Raw genomic sequence first — 18,799 nt, 5'->3', positions numbered from 1 at the left:
AGGAGCAAAGAAGATGAAAGCCACCTTTAACACCTCAGTCTCCCGTCTCCTACCAGAGGCGCTCTCCAAACCTGGCTTAGAACTGCTTAGGAGGGGACGATGACAGACTCGGCAAGAAACTTTTAATCAGGGCCTCGGCCGTGTCGCTCCGCTCTTCGCCTACACTTTTATCATTTGCATTTTTTTTCTTCTCTTAGGCGGAATGACTAAGGTCCCATGATGCAATCTGCTCAGTGACAGAGGCAAGCAATGCATTCTGGGTTTTGTAGTCTTAAGGGCAACAAAATTAATGGCGGCAGGTGGTTAAGGCTGTGTCTTCACTCCCTAGTCCTGAACATGGAACAAGCATGGTGAATCAGAGATATAAAGACCAGGGCAACAAGGGAACACAGCAGATGGGAAACAGGATGCTGTAGCCAACCGCCCAAAAAGAAAAATCCGCTTTTAGTTAAATCCCCATGGTCACCTGCCCTCTCAATTCCACCTCATCTGATGAAAGCTCTTAAATCTAGATCCTAAATCCAAGATTTAAACAGAATTAATGCCATTCTAAAACATAAAGGATCAGGTGAATTTAGTGAGAAGCGTGATTCAGGACACCAGAAAGTCACAGAATTTTAACATGAAAGAGATGGCAGACCTGGGCTCCTGGCCCCACGTACCTGTCCATTTTGATTCGGGCAAGCAGGGGCTCCAGCCAGCCAACGGTGCATTCACAGTGGGCATCTAGGAAGGTGATGACCTGGCCCGTGGAGAGCGAGGCCCCCTTCAGCCGAGCACGGATCAGCCCAGACCGCTGCTCCATCCGCACCACCCGTACCGGCACCTCCAGCTTCCGGACGTACTGCTCCAGCGGGCGCTTCAGGAAATCTAGCAAATAAGAACAAGGTGGACAGGATGAGACCGGGATGGACAGCCTTTCAAAAGATTAGATGGGAGAAGACAGGGGAAGACCCACTTACAGAGGGACTGATGGGAGGAGACAGGGGTGGGTAGGCTACCAGACGGACTGATGGGAGGAGACAGGGGTGGGCGGCCTACCAGAGGGACTGATGGGAGGATACGGGGTTGGGCAGCCTACCAGAGGGACTGATGGGAGGAGACAGGGGTGGGCGGCCTACCAGACGGACTGATGGGAGGAGACAAGGGAGGGCGGCCTACCAGACGGACTGATGGGAGGAGACAGGGGTGGGCGGCCTACCAGACGGACTGATGGGAGGAGACAGGGGTGGGCGGCCTACCAGACGGACTGATGGGAGGAGACAGGGGAGGGTGGCCTACCAGACGGACTGATGGGAGGAGACAGGGGTGGGCGGCCTACAGACGGACTGATGGGAGGAGACAGGGGTGGGCGGCCTACCAGAGGGACTGATGGGAGGAATCAGGGGTGGGCGGCCTACCAGAGGGACTGATGGGAGGAGACAGGGGTGGGCGGCCTACCAGAGGGACTGATGGGAGGAGACAGGGGTGGGCGGCCTACCAGAGGCACTGATGGGAGGAGACAGGGGTGGGCGGCCTACCAGACGGACTGATGGGAGGAGACAGGGGTGGGCGGCCTACCAGAGGGACTGATGGGAGGAGACAGGGGTGGGCGGCCTACCAGAGGGACTGATGGGAGGAGACGGGGGTGGGCGGCCTACCAGACGGACTGATGGGAGGAGACGGGGGTGGGCGGCCTACCAGACGGACTGATGGGAGGAGACGGGGGTGGGCGGCCTACCAGAGGCACTGATGGGAGGAGACGGGGTGGGCGGCCTACCAGAGGGACTGATGGGAGGAGACGGGGGTGGGCGGCCTACCAGAGGGACTGATGGGAGGAGACGGGGGTGGGCGGCCTACCAGAGGGACTGATGGGAGGAGACAGGGGTGTGCGGCCTACCAGAGGGACCGGCTGTAGGACATATGGATAGCTGCATGGATGTGTGGGTTCTGGGCTCTTCATGGCCATGTGCACTAAGAATGGTGCTAGTGTGTCAAGTGAATCCTGTGTAGGAGGCATATTCAGGATGGGTAAAACAGCCAAGTCTGAGCTGCTTATTCAGACAGATTCATAATCATCATAAAGAACCAATATTCTTAAGCGCTGAGACTCATTTTCATAAGTATAAACAGCAGATCAGAGCACAGAAGTCACAGCCCAAGGCTGACCCACAATGCACTGCTACCAGGGACAGCAGGGTCACAGTGGAGTGTCCCTTTAACGCCAAACGCTTGGAAATTCTTTCCAGACAGAAATCAATAGGGAACAGAATCCAACAAAGAGCAGACCGAGCTTGAGAGCCGTGAGGGTGAGCTTAGTGAATCCAAAGAGAACTATCCAAAAAAACCAATAAGAACTACTTACAGCCATAACTCCACTCACAGCCCAAAGCCATAAAGGAATGCAACAGAATTAAACAGGAATGGAGTGAAGGTTTCCACTGTCATTTATGTCATGACCCACGCCGCACGACATTTTCATCTACTGGACGTCTTCTCAACACTCTATGCACGTGGAAATGTCACAGAACTTAGATTCATATTCCCAATGGCCCGATTAATCTACTGGAGTTGGACCATCAAGAATAAAGAGGATGCCTCTGAGTGACCAGACAAGAGGGAAAATGAACAAGGAGGCGTGCTGTCAAACAGTCGGGGTCGCGGGGAGGCGTGCTGTGAAACAGCTGAGTCGGGTCGCGGGGAGGCGGACAGTCAAACAGCTGAGTCGGGTCGCGGGGAGGCGTGCTGTCAAACAGTCGGGGTCGCGGGGAGGCGTGCTGTGAAACAGCTGAGTCGGGTCGCGGGGAGGCGTGCTGTGAAACAGCTGAGTCGGGTCGCGGGGAGGCGGACAGTCAAACAGCTGAGTCGGGTCGCGGGGAGGCGTGCTGTCAAACAGCTGAGTCGGGGTCGCGGGGAGGCGTGCTGTCAAACAGCTGAGTCGGGGTCGCGGGGAGGCGTGCTGTCAAACAGCTGAGTCGGGGTCGCGGGGAGGCGTGCTGTCAAACAGCTGAGTCGGGTCACGGGGAGGCGTGCTGTCAAACAGCTGAGTCGGGGTCGCGGGGAGGCAGACAGTCAAACAGCTGAGTCGGGGTCACAGGGAGGCGGACAGTCAAACAGCTGAGTCGGGGTCACGGGGAGGCGGACAGTCAAACAGCTGAGTCGGGTCACGGGGAGGCGTGCTGTCAAACAGCTGAGTCGGGGTCGCGGGGAGGCAGACAGTCAAACAGCTGAGTCGGGGTCACAGGGAGGCGGACAGTCAAACAGCTGAGTCGGGGTCACGGGGAGGCAGACAGTCAAACAGCTGAGTCGGGGTCGCGGGGAGGCGTGCTGTCAAACAGCTGAGTCGGGGTCGCGGGGAGACGGACAGTCAAACAGCTGAGTCGGGGTCGCGGGGAGGCGTGCTGTCAAACAGCTGAGTCGGGGTCACGGGGAGGCGTGCTGTCAAACAGCTGAGTCGGGGTCGCGGGGAGACGGACAGTCAAACAGCTGAGTCGGGGTCGCAGGGAGGCGTGCTGTCAAACAGCTGAGTCGGTGTCGCGGGGAGGCGTGCTGTCAAACAGCTGAGTCGGTGTCGCGGGGAGGCGTGCTGTCAAACAGCTGAGTCGGGGTCGCGGGGAGGCGGACAGTCAGGCTCCTCAAGCAAAAGCTGAGTGCTGGGAATAGCTGGTAAAGCAGAAGCTGAAGAACAGGACGTGATGACAGAGGATCCTGGAGCGGCCAGGAAAGGTCCTAAACTACCTTCACACAAAGGAACAAAAATGATATTGTTCATTCTGAGCCTCCAGACAGGAACGGGGGTGGTCCAGAATCCAGCAGACACCACATGATCAACACCTACCAGCATCGAGAAGGTTTCCCATTTCCAGCAAGTGAGTTTCATGGAGTTGAGGCTCTGGAAAAGACTGAGTTGTGCTAAGCAAGATCTTAGACAGACATTCTACGGAGCAAACTCTGCTTGGCAAAGTCAAAGTTGGCCTTCGAGGTGAGCAAAATCCAAATATTTAGTATAGCGAGGTGTGATAAAAACCAATGATGCAGCACTGCCAGATGCATCCTGAGGTATCAGATAACTAAGCACAGCTGGCTTCCTGCTCGCCAGCTCAGCCTGCACCATATGAGTAACACCACACAAGACCAGCAATAAAACACTACGCATAAGCAGAAACTCGTATTCCCCGAATGAGCGGCACTCCTCGGACCCGGCTCGCCCCGCGTGCATCAGCATGCCGGCAGCCTGCAGGCTAAATCGATGGGCCTTGCAGCTGCAGGGTGAGATAAGGAGGATCCCAAGGCCCAGAGCTCCTCCCTCTCAAGCTGGAGATGCGCAGACAGCCCAAGCCTCCCACTGCAAAGCCCGACACGCTCACTGCAGTCACTGACAAGATTTACCTACAGGCAGCGAACTACCCTGACGACCTCATTCCCAAGAAGCACAGACACTGACGTCTGTGTTATAGGATATCCTGACTAAAGTGAGCCAATTTACCTTATACGCAGATGCCAAGGAATCAATTATATATAGTATTGTATTTCCACAGACCTACAGGGGACTTCAGTATGTAAAAACGTCCCTCAATGACCCAGCTCATGTTTTGCAGCCTGCAGTGAGAGAAGCTTGTACCAAATCGTGGTGACACACTCTGGCCGAGCAGCATGATGGGAGCGCGTCCTCGGCCCTCCCCACCCCCGTTTATCGCCGGACGTCTATCTGGGTCATTTGTTTTTTTGGGAGGTCTACACTGTGCCATAACTGGTGAGGACAATGACGGTCTTTGGACTGCAGGACGTGTCAAAGATAATGTGTGGATATGGTGTCCCTCCTCCCCTTAAAACATGTCCCCCCCCCAAAGGTTTATTATTCTCATTAACCCTAATGAAAAACCAGGTCATAAACCTGGTGAACACAGCCTGGAGCATCTTCTATGCCTTCAGCTGCCCAGTCACAATGCCATGAGAAGGAACCTGAACTCCTCGATGACGCCGGTGGAGGACTTCCTGCAGGACGAGGCTAACTTCACTCTGGGAGGAGTGGAAAGTCATGGGGATCATGTGAAGGTAGTCACTCCTTGGGGAATGTCCCACATCTCCAGTAGGTCTGGGGCTGGTCCCCGAGCTCAGACTGACCCACAATGTTCTACTGCACATGCCCAACAAGATATGACACGTCCCTACATTTGGGCACTGGACGATGGGGACATTTCCCCGTTAAGAGGAAAGGTAGGCGGGCCCCTACCAATGTTTAAACCAAAGCTACGCCCTTGTCCTACAGAATGTCCTACAACTCTGGCATTTACACGAAGCTGTAACCTCTAAAAGTCTTTGCTGGAACCTGTAAACTAAGCGCTCTAGAAAACTCGCAGACCTAAGGATACAGGGACAAGATAGCTTCGCCATACAGGTCCATTAATCATGCAGACTGTCCGACATTTAACCTCCTGAACTCAGCAGAATAACAGCAAAGTGAGCAGTGACGTCTCCACACGAGCCCCATCGAACATCAACAGGGGACTGGCAGCTCAGGGGAGGCTTCAGAAAGGAAAGGTTTCCCCCCCCCTCACTCTCTTATCTCTTTGGCGCCATTGCTAATGAGGTACAAGGGAGTTAAAGTGGCTCAATTTTAAACATTTGCTTTCCTAAAGCAAACAGCGGTGGAGATAACCGTTTGATTAGGAACAAGTTCGGCAGTGGGCTGTTAGCATTCGAAGCTGTGACTCTTTGCTCTTTCGGAGTAGAGCAAGGACAAGGGCTCATTCAGATATCCCATCATGCTGTGCTTTAGTATTCCTGCCAGGACCACAGATGACCATGTAGCGCATGTCAGACTGTGCCAGTAACAGCATGCACAGCAAATAGGGATTTTTGTTTTTATTTATTTATTTTTTATCTGAACTCGGGACGCGAAAACGATCACGTTGAACAGAAAGATGTCCTCCGCAGAATGATTATGTCTGAGCTGCCTCTCCATGATCCGAGTCTCACCCTAATAAATATCTGCGCTCATGTTGAGCAGAGAGCAGCAACGAGGCCATCAAAGCACCAAAAAGTACATGGAGGTCATTTCAAATCCCAGTGGATTAACAGCGTTTGGAGAGAGGGTCTAAACCCTTAGTGAAGAGGAGGAGCAGAAATGCGGCCTCCTCCAAGCAGCCTCCTCCCAGGGGCCTCCTCTCACCCAGGGGCCTCCTCCAAGCGTCCGCACAAACTCACAGTGAGACCCGGGTTTTAGGAAATCTGGCTTGCCTGAACCCAAGTCAGCGCATTAACACAGGCCAGCGCCATGCCAGCAGGTCGAAGAGCCGAAGCAAAAGCTTATAGTACAGAAGGAAACGTCTGGGATGAGAAAGACGGACTGTAAACCTGTCCTCATCCCGAAAACACGGAGTGAGTCACGAGCGGAAAGAATGCTGGCCCCATTGTGCAAGTGGAAACTATTTTTTTTTTTTTACAAACCCATACACTGAGATGGTGAGGGAAAGAGTGTAATAAGCTTCCAAAAATAGAAGGAAAAAACAGGATGTTAATGGGGGTCTTATTATTTTTGCACCGTGCCTAAATGGCCAGCGGGAGTGTAGAAAGGACGTTCTGAGACATACATCCTTGGGCAGGCGACATCCAATCCTGTCTCACCCTCCTGGTGGGAGCTCCTAGCTACACCGGAACGTTCTGTGCATGTGACACACAGGGGCAGAATAGACCCACTCATACAAGGTGAGCATTTATAATGATACACCTGACCTTCTGGACCTCCTCCACTGTGAGATCCATGGGGGGGACCTCACTACTGTACATGTGAGACTGCAGCTGGGGCCTGACTAAGAAACCCAAGGCATGCTGGGAAGTCAATACGCATGACTTAAGCATGCACCATGCTCAGGGGGTGGAATGGAAAAGCCCACCCAGCACTGAGGGCCCACTGTCAGCTGCTGTAATGCCCCCCCACCCCCCAAAGTGGCACTGCCCTGGGAAAGAGAGAATCTGGTCAGAGCCCATCTGTCATGGCGTGGCTGCTGGGGGTATCATTAGAAAATGGGTCACGCTGAAACCAGACAGTCCCAGTTCCCTGAGGTTATGGGTTCATTTTTAAAGATTCAAATGACACCCCGAAACGTGAAATGGGTGCTGGCCAGTGTAACGCGAAACGAAAACCCAGTAAAACCACAGCGAGATGCTATCCGGGAGTCCATCAGAGCGGCCAGGGTTGCTTGACGGGTATGGTAACAAGGCTGCCCACTGAAACCCGCTGCCCCTGCATCGGGGGGGGGGCACTTCCTCAAGAGGATGGTGCGGGATCCAGTTCATAGCTGGTCAAGCAGCAGCCTACATCCCAGACAGGCCGTGCTGCCCTAATTTCTGCATTCCCTCCAAGGACCGGAGCAACTCCACGGTTAGACCTAAAAACATGACCAAACCAAAGGAAAAACACAAAAAACCCCACTTAGAAGCGTCTTCATCAGCCGGAACACCCCTAGGTACGACCCCGATCAATTGTCAATTTGTTGTGGGGCCGTCAAGACCTTCCATCATCTGACCTTATATTTGCATATCCAGCTTCACCTACCGGGTCAGCTAAGTTACACATCGAGAAGGTCTTTCTCCAGAGAGACCTCCACCGATGCTGAGAACAGGAGCTCCGCTAGAGGGGACAACGCCAGGATTTTAATTCCTGCCGCAGCCACGTTAAGCCTCGGATTCAGTGATCTGCAGGGATGAACATCACCGCACGGTGTCGTGACAGAGCTGCAGCGTGGAGGATCAGCAACGTCGGTCCATCCGTCTCCCTGTTAGAGGCCGTCGACAAGCAGGCCGCCCCCTGTTCCCTGAGTCAGGGCCACAATGAGGATCGAAGTCCTATTCAATGCGGCTTCGCAGCGGGCTGAAATGGAGAGTTCCTCCCGCGTGGTGTTACCAACGTGGAGCTCATTCAAAGCCGGCGAGCGGCTGAAGGTTTGGCTGGAAGAGGAGCCAGAGGAAGCACAAAGCTGCATTGTTTATCGCACTCGCCCTGGGGAGGGGAAATCACAGCGACTTTCAGTTTCTATAAAGGCTGTCGCTGATGGGCGGAGCGACTCCCTCGAAGGCTGAGGCAGAGGATGAAAAGGGTAGTGAAAAGAGCAACACCTGCTTTCTCAATATGCTCAGACGTTTAAGAGGGAAATTTCCATCCTCTATGATGGAAAACTCATACAGTACTGAGTATTCATGCATAAGTGACTTGGAACTCGCAGCAGCCAATCGGACGCAAGATTTGATGCCACTCCCACCTGCCTCCATGCTATCATTGGTTAGTAACTCAACTGAAAGCATTTCTGGACTGGCATGATGGCCGTCCCATTGACCCGCAGCCCGATCCGACATTCTAAGATCTGCTTTTGGGGATGACTTATCCATTCAACTCAAACTCCCACCCAACACAAATGTGACAGCGATGAAGGACAGCGGCACTGATGGCTTTGGACCAATCAGCAGAGGTAATAAGCATAAAAGGGGTGGGGCCATGTGCCTTCTGTCTGCCCGCTTTGTGCCACATACAGCTTGGCCGGGAACACAGAGACGAGAGCCCGTAGAAGAGAGGTCAGAGCGAAGCACGGCCCCTTTCCGGAACACTCTGTTTAAACGGGACGCTTCTCCAAACACACACACTGCCAGCTGGACAACAAACAGCTGAGCGGTGAAGTCTTCAGCCCATCAACGCCGAGCACCATTACCCCCCACCCTCCCGCGTGACGCTCTGGGGACTGTTCACATTCCTGTCCATATCGATTCGTTTATTTCACTGTCTTCTTAAAAATGGTGTGTTTGGCTGTTTTTGACTAACAAGGGCAAAGTAAAGTGACTGGGCATTAATACTAACGAGGGCTTTTTGCCTCTCTGATGTGGTCGTCTCATACTTCAGAGGGCTTCACTTAGTTAGTTCAACCTTTTTTTTTTTTTACTGGTTTTGTGGCAGTTTGTTTATTAACCGGATAATTATTCAGGCCTCATTAACGCCTTCTGGATGTGATGGTGCAGAGTCCTGGATAGTCACCACCCCCTGCAGACGGCGAGTCACCACCCCATGCAGACGGAGAGTCACCACCGCCTGCAAACGGAGAGTCACCACCGCCTGCAGACGGAGAGTCAGCACCCCCTGCAGACGGAGAGTCAGCACCCCCTGCAGACGGAGAGTCACCACCCCATGCAGACGGAGAGTCACCACCCCATGCAGACGGAGAGTCACCACCCCCTACAGACGGAGAGTCACCACCCCCTGCAGACGGAGAGTCACCACCCCCTACAGACGGAGAGTCACCACCGCCTGCAGACGGAGAGTCACCACCGCCTGCAGACGGAGAGTCACCACCCCCTGCAGACGGAGAGTCACCACCGCCTGCAGACGGAGAGTCACCACCCCCTGCAGACGGAGAGTCACCACCCCCTGCAGACGGAGAGTCACCACCCCATGCAGACGGAGAGTCACCACCGCCTGCAGACGGAGAGTCACCACCCCCTGCAGACGGAGAGTCACCACCCCCTGCAGACGGAGAGTCACCACCCCATGCAGACGGAGAGTCACCACCGCCTGCAGACGGAGAGTCACCACCCCCTGCAGACGGAGAGTCACCACCCCCTGCAGACATAGAGTCACCACCCCCTTCACTGCCACTACTCTGACACTGGCTACTAGTTTAAGAGTGACCTCCTTCCAAGGGAACACATGCATATGTGTGCAATCAATCAGTAGTGAGATAAAGTCTGAAATATTCTGATACAAACTGGAGTGAAAAAGAAACTAAAAGCAGTCATTTTGGTTGGGATGAGGAAATTAATTCTGCTTGTATGAATGTGCTAAAGCAGAGAAGCTCTTTAAATGGAAATGTAACAATGCATGTGTGTGCACGTGTTTTGTTTAATCCAATAAGAAGGGAAAGTGCCCAGTGTCCCCGCCCCCCAGTGTCCCCGCCCCCCAGTGCCCACCTCTCTCACTGGCGTCGTCCACCAGCACCAGCTCCTCCAGCAGGCGGCGCGGTGAGCGGTCGATGACGCTGTGCACGGTGCGCAGCAGGGTGCTCCACGCCTCATTGTGAAACACGATGACGACGCTCGTGCGAGGCAGCTCGTCCGGGTACAGCTTGTTTTTACACCTGGAGGGGGGGAGGGAGACGACGTGTTACAAGGGGGACCTGGACTGAGGTGGCGGGGTGGGGGGGTGGGCCGCAACCTTCACCCAGTTCCTGTGAGCACATGGTGCCACCCCTCTGACTCTAATGCCCGAGTTTACCATGGTGAGGAGGTTCCAGCACAAAACATAAGTCGCAATGAGATCAGTACAAAGAGCCCTGGATAAGGTCACCCAGACAGCGAGGGACCAGACGGGGACCCAGTGCCCCCAGCAGGCCAGCAGCACGCCGCTTGGCGCCATGACTCTGCAGAGCACGGCACAAGAAAGATGGACCCGCTGTATCCCTGACGGTGGGAAAACGTAGCACCCATAATGCATGAGGGCCATATTAATCCACCACAGATGAATGCACTGCATCATTCCGGCCATTAAACATACTTCCTGTGTGTGACAGAGAGCAGCAAGATCCTGGGACAGACACCCCGCCCCCCCCACTGGCCCATACCCTCCCAGTGGAAGAGGAGAAGCTGGGAAAGCCAGCCGGCATTGAGCATGGTGATTAGAACTGCTCCTCCTTCCGCCGAGACCCCCCCCCCCCCCGTGATTCCCCCCCCACTCAGAGGTCAGGTGAGGAGATTGGTCTCCAAAACATAACAGCGTCTTCACTGCCCACCCCCTGCCCCATTAATGAAATCATTTGTCCTGACATTAAAAGCTGCTGATTGGTAGAGCGGGGGGTGGGATTCCATTCTCCGTGATTAATGGCTTCCGGGCTTCCTGGTCCCTCGGTGCCCCCACTGCTGACAGCGTGGAATCGGTCGGATTTCGGCACAAAGATAAATGGAGCCGACCTTTACTGAGGAGAACAGGACAGGCAGCCAATGAGCCCGGGCCTCGCCGCCCGGCAACGCCATCCCATAAGCAGCCCCCAGGTCCTGACGCCATCCCATAAGCAGGCCCCCAGGTCCTGACGCCATCCCATAAGCAGGCCCCCCAGGTCCTGACGTCATCCCATAAGCAGGCCCCCCAGGTCCTGACGCCATCCCATAAGCAGGCCCCCCAGGTCCTGACGCCATCCCATAAGCAGGCCCCCCAGGTCCTGACGCCATCCCATAAGCAGGCCCCCCAGGTCCTGACGCCATCCCATGAGCAAGCCCCCCAGGTCCTGAGGGCTGACTTCACTCACTTTTCTACAGGATAAACTCGAACTAAAACCCTTACTTACTTAAGACACAATTTAAATCAAAGCCATTTGCATTGTAATACATACACATATAGCTTAGGCCTTACTCTGGGGCACAAGAATTAGGTCGAACTCCTTGGGACTTGAACTGACAACCTTCATTTTGGTTTTTCAACCCACGTGGATGAGAATGTCTGATATACCCCAAAGTGCCCTGTATCGTCACCATGCCTTAAATCAGCCACTAAAGGCTCGATTCAAACAGAGGAGAAGTCACATGAGGGGAATAAGCTCCCAGACTCTTCCTGGGCTCATAATTACAATCGTTAATTAGCTTGGATAGCAGCACAGACCAATCAAGTGGGCAGACAGCGTGACACTTCTCTGCTGCAACTGGGCGGGTGCTCAGGGAACCGAAGCTGATTGGTTGAGATGAGAGAAATCTGTACAGAGCAAGATGCTGATTGGGTGGTGATGACATGTGGGCGTGCCCTTAGCGGAGCAGCAGTTAGCAGCTCATTCTGAAGGCTAATGGAGATTCTAGGCCCCTTCATGAAGGTGAGACAACCTACTGGCAGGAAGCAGGAGGCCCCAGGTACGTCGATCTGGAGGTTTGAACTGGTTTTTAAATACCATTTAACAATAATTAAAACACAATATCACACAATTTCACAGAAATGATTTAAAGCAAAACTGCAGAGAGTTGTATCAATGTCCCCGTTTGACATGTGGAGGTACTGCTGTAAACAGAGACAGTTTTTCGATGGATCTCACAAAGTTTATGCTTTCCACAGCTTTCTCTGCTGATCCAGGTCAGCCCAATTCAATTTTATTTGTATGAAGAATTTTCACAACATTACATCGTCTCAAAGCGCTATACAGCATCCCCGCCCAAAGCCTCCAGTGCATAAGCCAGAGGCGACAGTGGCAAGGAAAAACTCCAAGGGGAAGTCAAATAGGCACGATGGCAAAGTCCCAATTCAATGGCAGGCGGGTGACGGGGCAGGCGGGTGACTGGGCAGGCGGGTGCCGGGGCAGGTGGGTGCCGGGGCAGGCGGGTGCTGGGGCAGGCGGGTGCCGGGGCAGGCGGGTGCCGAGGCAGGCGGGTGACTGGGCAGGCGGGTGACTGGGCAGGCGGGTGCCGGGGCAGGCGGGTGCCGGGGCAGGCGGGTGCCGGGGCAGGCGGGTGCCGGGGCAGGCGGGTGCTGGGGCTGCTTCAAATGGAAGGACGAACAGCAGCAGGGGAGGAGGGATCAGTTCAGCTCAGGGGACGGACCTCGGCGGAGTGGGACTGCGCAGGTCCCCCAGGAATTGCAAGTGTCAGATTTCAGACGCAGTTTCACAACGTAACCTGACGCGGCGTGTCGACCTGCCTGCAAGGAGTCACCGGAGCAGGGAAGGCCAGCGTCCGCAGCTCTATCGCCATGGATACACAGCTGCGGGCTCCTCTGCAGACTAATCAGCACAGCACTGCCACTGACACACGGTCCACTGCGCGCACGCGCACACGCACACGCACACGCACACACACACTCTTCCCAAACTCCCACACTGCCAGGCTGACCAACACATAATCTGAGGCCGTCGTTAGTGGTCAGGCCCTGAGTCACAGCATGATACTGGGAATGTCACGGGGTCAGTTAAGGTGGGGAGGGAGTGGAAGGATGAGTCACAGGTACCCAAAAGTGGGAGGGACTAATTGGCCAAGAGGGACTGAACACCCATGTTTGTCTCAGTGGTGTGTGGATTCAACATTTTATTTTCATTTAAATAAGGCAGCTTACAATGAAAAGACTGTAGAGGGGGGGTGCGGGGGCTGGAGAGAAACTGCAGAAAAACAGGGAAAAGAACACGCTCACAGTCCTCCGGCCGCTCCGCGTAAGCCGACACGCTCACAGTCCTCCGGTCGAGCCGCGCGGCCGCTCTGCATACCCGTACGCCGTATGTATGTAACCTTGTAAATAGTCTGCACCTCAAAGCTCGTCAAATGCATTCATGTTGGTATTTAAAGTGGACACTAGTGAATTGATCTAACGCGGCATGTCCATAGCTGTGCGTACACCAATTTGGAGTGCAGCAGGAATTCGTCTGCGGAGGTGCACAATGACATCAAACGCATCATAAATGATCGAGTGGACACGTTCACTGGTACGTGTGCAGAGAAGAATGAAGCAGCCTTTACTGAATAAGCACCCGGAACCCTCTGAGCGCGTCGCGGGGAACGCAGGGTAGCCCAGAGCATGCCTGCCAGCGAGCTGCGGGCCGACAAGGCGGCAGGGGGGCCGAACGGCAGCGCAAACACAGATTTTGGGGGTGGGGGTGGTTGCAGAAGCCAGCGCAAGCATTCCTACAGTGAATCAAGAAAAAAAAAGTGAACCAAAACAAGACAGAACAATGATGAACGAAGTCTGAAGGATGGAGGAATTTAGCCTGCGACCGGCACGGAGACTCACACGCACTTTGGGATGCCAGGCACTTCCTGTTTGGACTCACAGCAGAAGCTGGTAGGCCTGACAGACGCTACGGGCTGGGAGTGCGCGTTCGGACCTGGGGAGCTTAACGGGACGCCGTCAGCCCAAACACGAGACGCACAAAGTCAGGTCTCACTCTTGTTGCTTTACAGACCCCGTGCCAACATCATCATAACCCCCAGTGCCAAAGCCCATCTGTGACTCTGAGGCTTCGACCTTCCTGCAGCCGCGCTCCTCACTCAGGGACATCAGGTCATTTTAAAAACAGCTGTTCGCTGTCGTACAAATTGCCACAAAGGAGAACAAGCCAGTTCACCCCCCCTGCGCAGGAGACCTCGAAGCGTTTCAGGTACCAGCTGCATCTTGCCACACGCCTCTCCATGACCACACAGGCCTCAGAGACACCTAAACATTCTGCACTGAAGACCAATGCAGGAAACTTCCGCTGCGTGACTGACCTCCCTTCCCACAAGACGACGTGCACCAGCAAGCAGCCTAATGCCCAACGGCTCTTTTACCTCCCTGCTACCCCCCCGCGGGCAGGACACACTCAACATTCACAGTCCATGAGAAGACTGATGCCCACCAACCCTCCCCCACCCCCACACCTAGCTGCTGCTGGATGAGCCGGACCCCGAAGAGACATCCTCACGCTTAGCGGGTGTAAGGGAACACACCATCGGCGGGGGGGAGACGCAGGGCATCACGCATCTAAGAGAGTCTGTGTTGTTTACAGCTCCCACCAGTTAATCTACTTGGGGTGGAAACTGAGCAGGATTTGCACCAGCACCCAATGCAGGAGTGCAGATTTCCATTCACATGCCTAATGAAAACAGCTGGGCGGGGTTTAATTCATTAATGGCGTTCCAGAGAAAACATGCAGCACAAATTCCCCCGGTCTGGCGGCTTTCAGGCACCACTCAGCCCATGTCACCCAGTCACGCAAATGGGCTGACAACCGACCTCCCGTCCGGCAAGGAGAGACGGGAGCCCAAGGGTCATCTGCCAGGAAAATGCAGTGAAAGAGCCGCAAGCCACAGAACGCCAAGCAAACACGCCAGCATGCCAATGCGCCGCGGAAGTCAGACAAACTATGATGACATCATGAGTCCGGAAAGCAGACCGTCATGGCGACCCACTGGCGGCAGAGAACGGAAGAGCGCTGGCACTTCCTGGAAAACAGCGGCCATTAGACGTGCACCTGTGTCCCACAGCTAGTCTTCCAGGGGTCTGAAATCCCAATGAGCAGTAAATGAAACCTGTCATCATGCACTGTAACACCATGACCTGGTACGTGTTTGTTAAAGGCAAAGCCTGGAGCATGTTTACAGGGCTGACCCGCAATTTCACAGATACAAGCTGGATAGGCACTCAGAGTGGCTTTTGCCTGCCCTCACGGGAAGGCCGCTTATTAAAGGGGATGAATCACGGCCCGACGAGCAGCTGAGCGTCCGACCAGGCAAAGTCGTGCTAAGCCACTGAGCCGGGCTCTCACAGCCCGGGTGCAGGGCACCAGTGAATCACCAAATAACTGCGATCATCTACAGTGCGGCCCTGCATTTACTGCATGATTTTCGCTTTTGTTGAGTGCCATTTGGTTGTTAAATTTGCCTCATGCACGCAAACCTGCTGCAGAAAAGTCACTTCCTGCTGGAGACTAATAAAATGCACCCATCTACACCTATACTACTTATCACCAGGAAAGGAAAGGAATTGTCCCAAGCTGAATGTCACAGGCTTTAAAGGTTCAGAGATGGAGATTTGACAGTTTGTGGTGTTTTACCTGAATTTTAGATCCTACTGCATAAAGAGTTACCCCCCCCCCCAACATGGCAACCCCTCCCACCATTAAAAAAACATGACTGGGTAACCGAAGCCTCTCTCTCCACCAGCACTGACTTAGGAGTGAGAAACCTTGCTCTTCTGTTAGACTGTGCTGAGAGTCAGCGACGTTTCTCCATGAGGCTGACACCCCTGTGAAGGAGTTCAGTGACTGAACGCCAGTGTAGGGAACATAGAAAGGTAAGCACACCCCCCCTTCCCCAACATGATCCACACAGTCAAAGAAGCACCACAAACAGTGAAATCCCCGTTCCTGAATGTTCACCTTCCACCGATTAGCAAACAGCACATGTGAGAGGATCAGGGTACTGGAATCTCACAGTCATTTTTCTTCCTGGGGTGTCCATCTTGTAATTAGCAGTGTGGTCAAAAAAGGTTTCGCAGAAAACAACATCTGTCCAAATGCTGATTCTGTGCCGAACAGCTTCAAGAACATGGATGCGATCCAAGGGAAGCTGTTAATAGCCGATTTCATTTATGCCCCAGAATTTTCTTCTCATCCACCCAAAGGTCCAAGAAATATGTTTGGAAATAAACTGCATCATAAATATCTACTGAAACGTAAACATTAACAGAAAAGATAGCAATAATTTTATAAAAACACATAAATGTGAAGAGATGTAACATTTAAGGGTCCTTAACTTAAAGGTGTCACCGATTAAACACCTCAGGATACGAGTCATACCAACCATCACTTTGCTGCGGGGGGGGGGGGGGGGGTGATGGGCACACCTCCAGCACCACGTTTAGTTAAAGCACCGCTTCCTTCTGAAAGCTCTCCTTAAACAATCACGCGTGACGTGCCAGCTTGTCCCGTCTCCAAGAGGTGCTTTTCCGACATCTGGCAGGATGAAGCTCTCCCTCCGCGAGGCTGAGAGGAATTACACTCCGCACCACGCATTCAGAGCGGCCCGTGTTTGGCAGGGGCACTTGGAAGCATCGACGGCGTCAGACGAGCAGAAACGTTGCCGCAAAGATCGGGGGTGTCTTACGGCGGATACGCGCCCGGGTGTGAAGATGACCTTATGCTACATCCTCAGAGGAGCTGTCGACGAGTAAGGAGGCGTTTGGGAAGAAGAGGGCCTGCTGAGTGGAAACATTCTGGGCGTCTGGCCGCCCACGACTCAGGAAAACTCCTCTCCGCTGACTCTGCCGTGTCCGATTTGGATAAACCAGACAGCAGAGAGAGTGTAGCAATCTAACCCAGCTTTGGGGGAGAAATCCGCATCACTGCATCGACAGCAGCGAGGAAGAGATCTCCAGGGAGAGAGGGGGCCGTTTCAGAAGGAATCCTACAGGTAAAATCAGTAGCATGAACGAAGAAGCCTCTGGTTTCAGGCTAAAGATCCGAGACAGATCATACACCAAAGGATGCTGGGAAATACACCAAAGGATGCTGGGAAATACACCAAAGGATGCTGGGAAATCCCACTGCCAACAGCACATATTTCAGTCACACTGGAGTAAGGAGGAGGCATTTTTAGGGGGTCACCTAATTACTTTAAACCACCATCTAACAGAACAAACCCCCCCCCCCCCAAAGGCAGGACCCCCCACCAGGACAGCATGGGCGGAGGTAAGGAAGGGCAGCGCACTTTGGGAATCAGGCTCGGTGACGCGGTGGTACCTCCATCTGCCAAGACCGTCACCCTGCTGGCCCTCCCCACCCATTGCTAAGCAATTAGTCCTTATTACTATGGGGTGCAGCAGGCACCGCAGGAGACAACACATGTGTCAGGTGACACGGATCCAAACGGGGCAGCTGGGCCATTTAAATATTACACAGGCTGCACTACTCAACACATTTGAATGTGAACCACATCACTCTGCCCCAGAAGCTCAAAGCCAGCACATCCTGAAACCCAGAGAATCCCTGCATACAGGAGGGGGAGACAAGGCTGCCTCCCCATGGCCTTTAGCCTTTAGTGTGGGCGACACCAGCGGGGGGCTTCGGGAAATCACGCTGTCACACGCGATGTCGCTTACAAAGGCGTAGTCTCTGTCTAAAAGGCCTGCCACTAAAGCGCCCCCTTGCTGTGAATTTCACACACAAAGGTAACAGGTAGAACACAGGGATGAAACTTCCTGGGAAACAGTACAGCAGGCTGTCATTCCTCCAATCAGAGCTTAGCAGGCTGTCATTCCTCCAATCAGTGCTTAGCAGACTTTTACTCCTCCAATCTGTGCTTAAAAAGCTGTCATTCCAAATCGGTGCTTAGAAGACTTTTACTCCTCCAATCGGTGCTTAGCAGGCTGTCATTCCTCCAATCATTGCTTAGCAGGCTGTCATTCCTCCAATCAGTGCTTAGCAAGCTGTCATTCCTCCAATCAGTGCTTAGCCCTTCTACACCCTACTAATTAGCTGTTTCCAGAATTCTGGGTGTAACAATGTAGCACAAACAAAAAGACATTTTATTTTCTGAGTGGGAAATGTTTAAGAGAGTTTTAAAAGCAGAATTAATATTTTTGCCAGTGTTTTTACCCCTAGTGACTCCTGGGAGTCTTATAATAACTGACTTCATTAAGAAACCCTATAGAACACAGAGAACAAGCCTGAATCAGTGCAGTGTGAAACCCTGCTGTTAATTACTGTGTTTAATCTATTAATCCATCATGCACAGCTCCAATGGTGCAATTGATTAAAAGTGCAAAATCATTCTTGCCTGAGTCTGGCTCAGATTAATTGGAAACCAAAACACAGCTCATACAATTGTCTTTTGTCCAAAAATATTTTGACATCTCTATCCTCCCTCTTTCACTTCTCCCCCCCTGGGTTTTGTCATGTGACCAGATAAGACAATAAGAATTTACTCAGTCTCTCAAACAAAGAGCATAAACAGAATGAAGATCCAGGACCATATACGGAAAGGTCCTCGGACAGGAACGTGGAGTAGGGTGAATCCCAAAATAGAACAGAATTCAGATTATTTTTGCATATCTCATCTTGCTCACCATGACACACACAGACACTTTTACAGCTGAGAGCAAGTTTGCGGGTCATAGAACAGCTTAGAGCAGGTATGCAGGTCATAGAACAGCTCAGAGCAGGTATGCTGGTCATAAAACAGCTCAGAGTAGGTATGCGGATCATAGAACAGCTCAGAGCAGGTATGCGGGTCATAGAACAGCTCAGAGCAGGTATGCGGGTCATAGAACAGCTCAGAGCAGGTATGCGGGTCATAGAACAGCTCAGAGCAGGTATGGGGGTCATAGAACAGCTCAGAG

At 53.2% G+C, this 18,799-nt stretch overlaps 1 protein-coding gene across 3 annotated transcripts in view; it reads right to left on the bottom strand.

Annotated features, from left to right (window-relative positions):
* galnt1 (UDP-N-acetyl-alpha-D-galactosamine:polypeptide N-acetylgalactosaminyltransferase 1) overlaps positions 1-18,799 on the bottom strand; it is an 87,447-nt gene that overhangs the window by 20,525 nt on the left and 48,123 nt on the right. For all 3 annotated transcript variants that reach the window (XM_023825683.2, XM_072716940.1, XM_072716939.1), the window contains 2 exons: positions 9,934-10,100; positions 663-870 (listed from right to left, as the gene is read on the bottom strand). In XM_023825683.2, the coding sequence (XP_023681451.1) occupies positions 663-870; positions 9,934-10,100 (375 nt within the window). The remainder of the gene's footprint in view (positions 1-662; positions 871-9,933; positions 10,101-18,799) is intronic.

Source organism: Paramormyrops kingsleyae, chromosome 9, assembly GCF_048594095.1.
Source record: "Paramormyrops kingsleyae isolate MSU_618 chromosome 9, PKINGS_0.4, whole genome shotgun sequence".
Classification (NCBI taxonomy): Eukaryota; Metazoa; Chordata; class Actinopteri; order Osteoglossiformes; family Mormyridae; genus Paramormyrops; species Paramormyrops kingsleyae.
The sequence above is the reverse complement of the archived record's forward strand: the minus strand, read 5'-3'. Positions and strand labels throughout refer to the sequence as shown.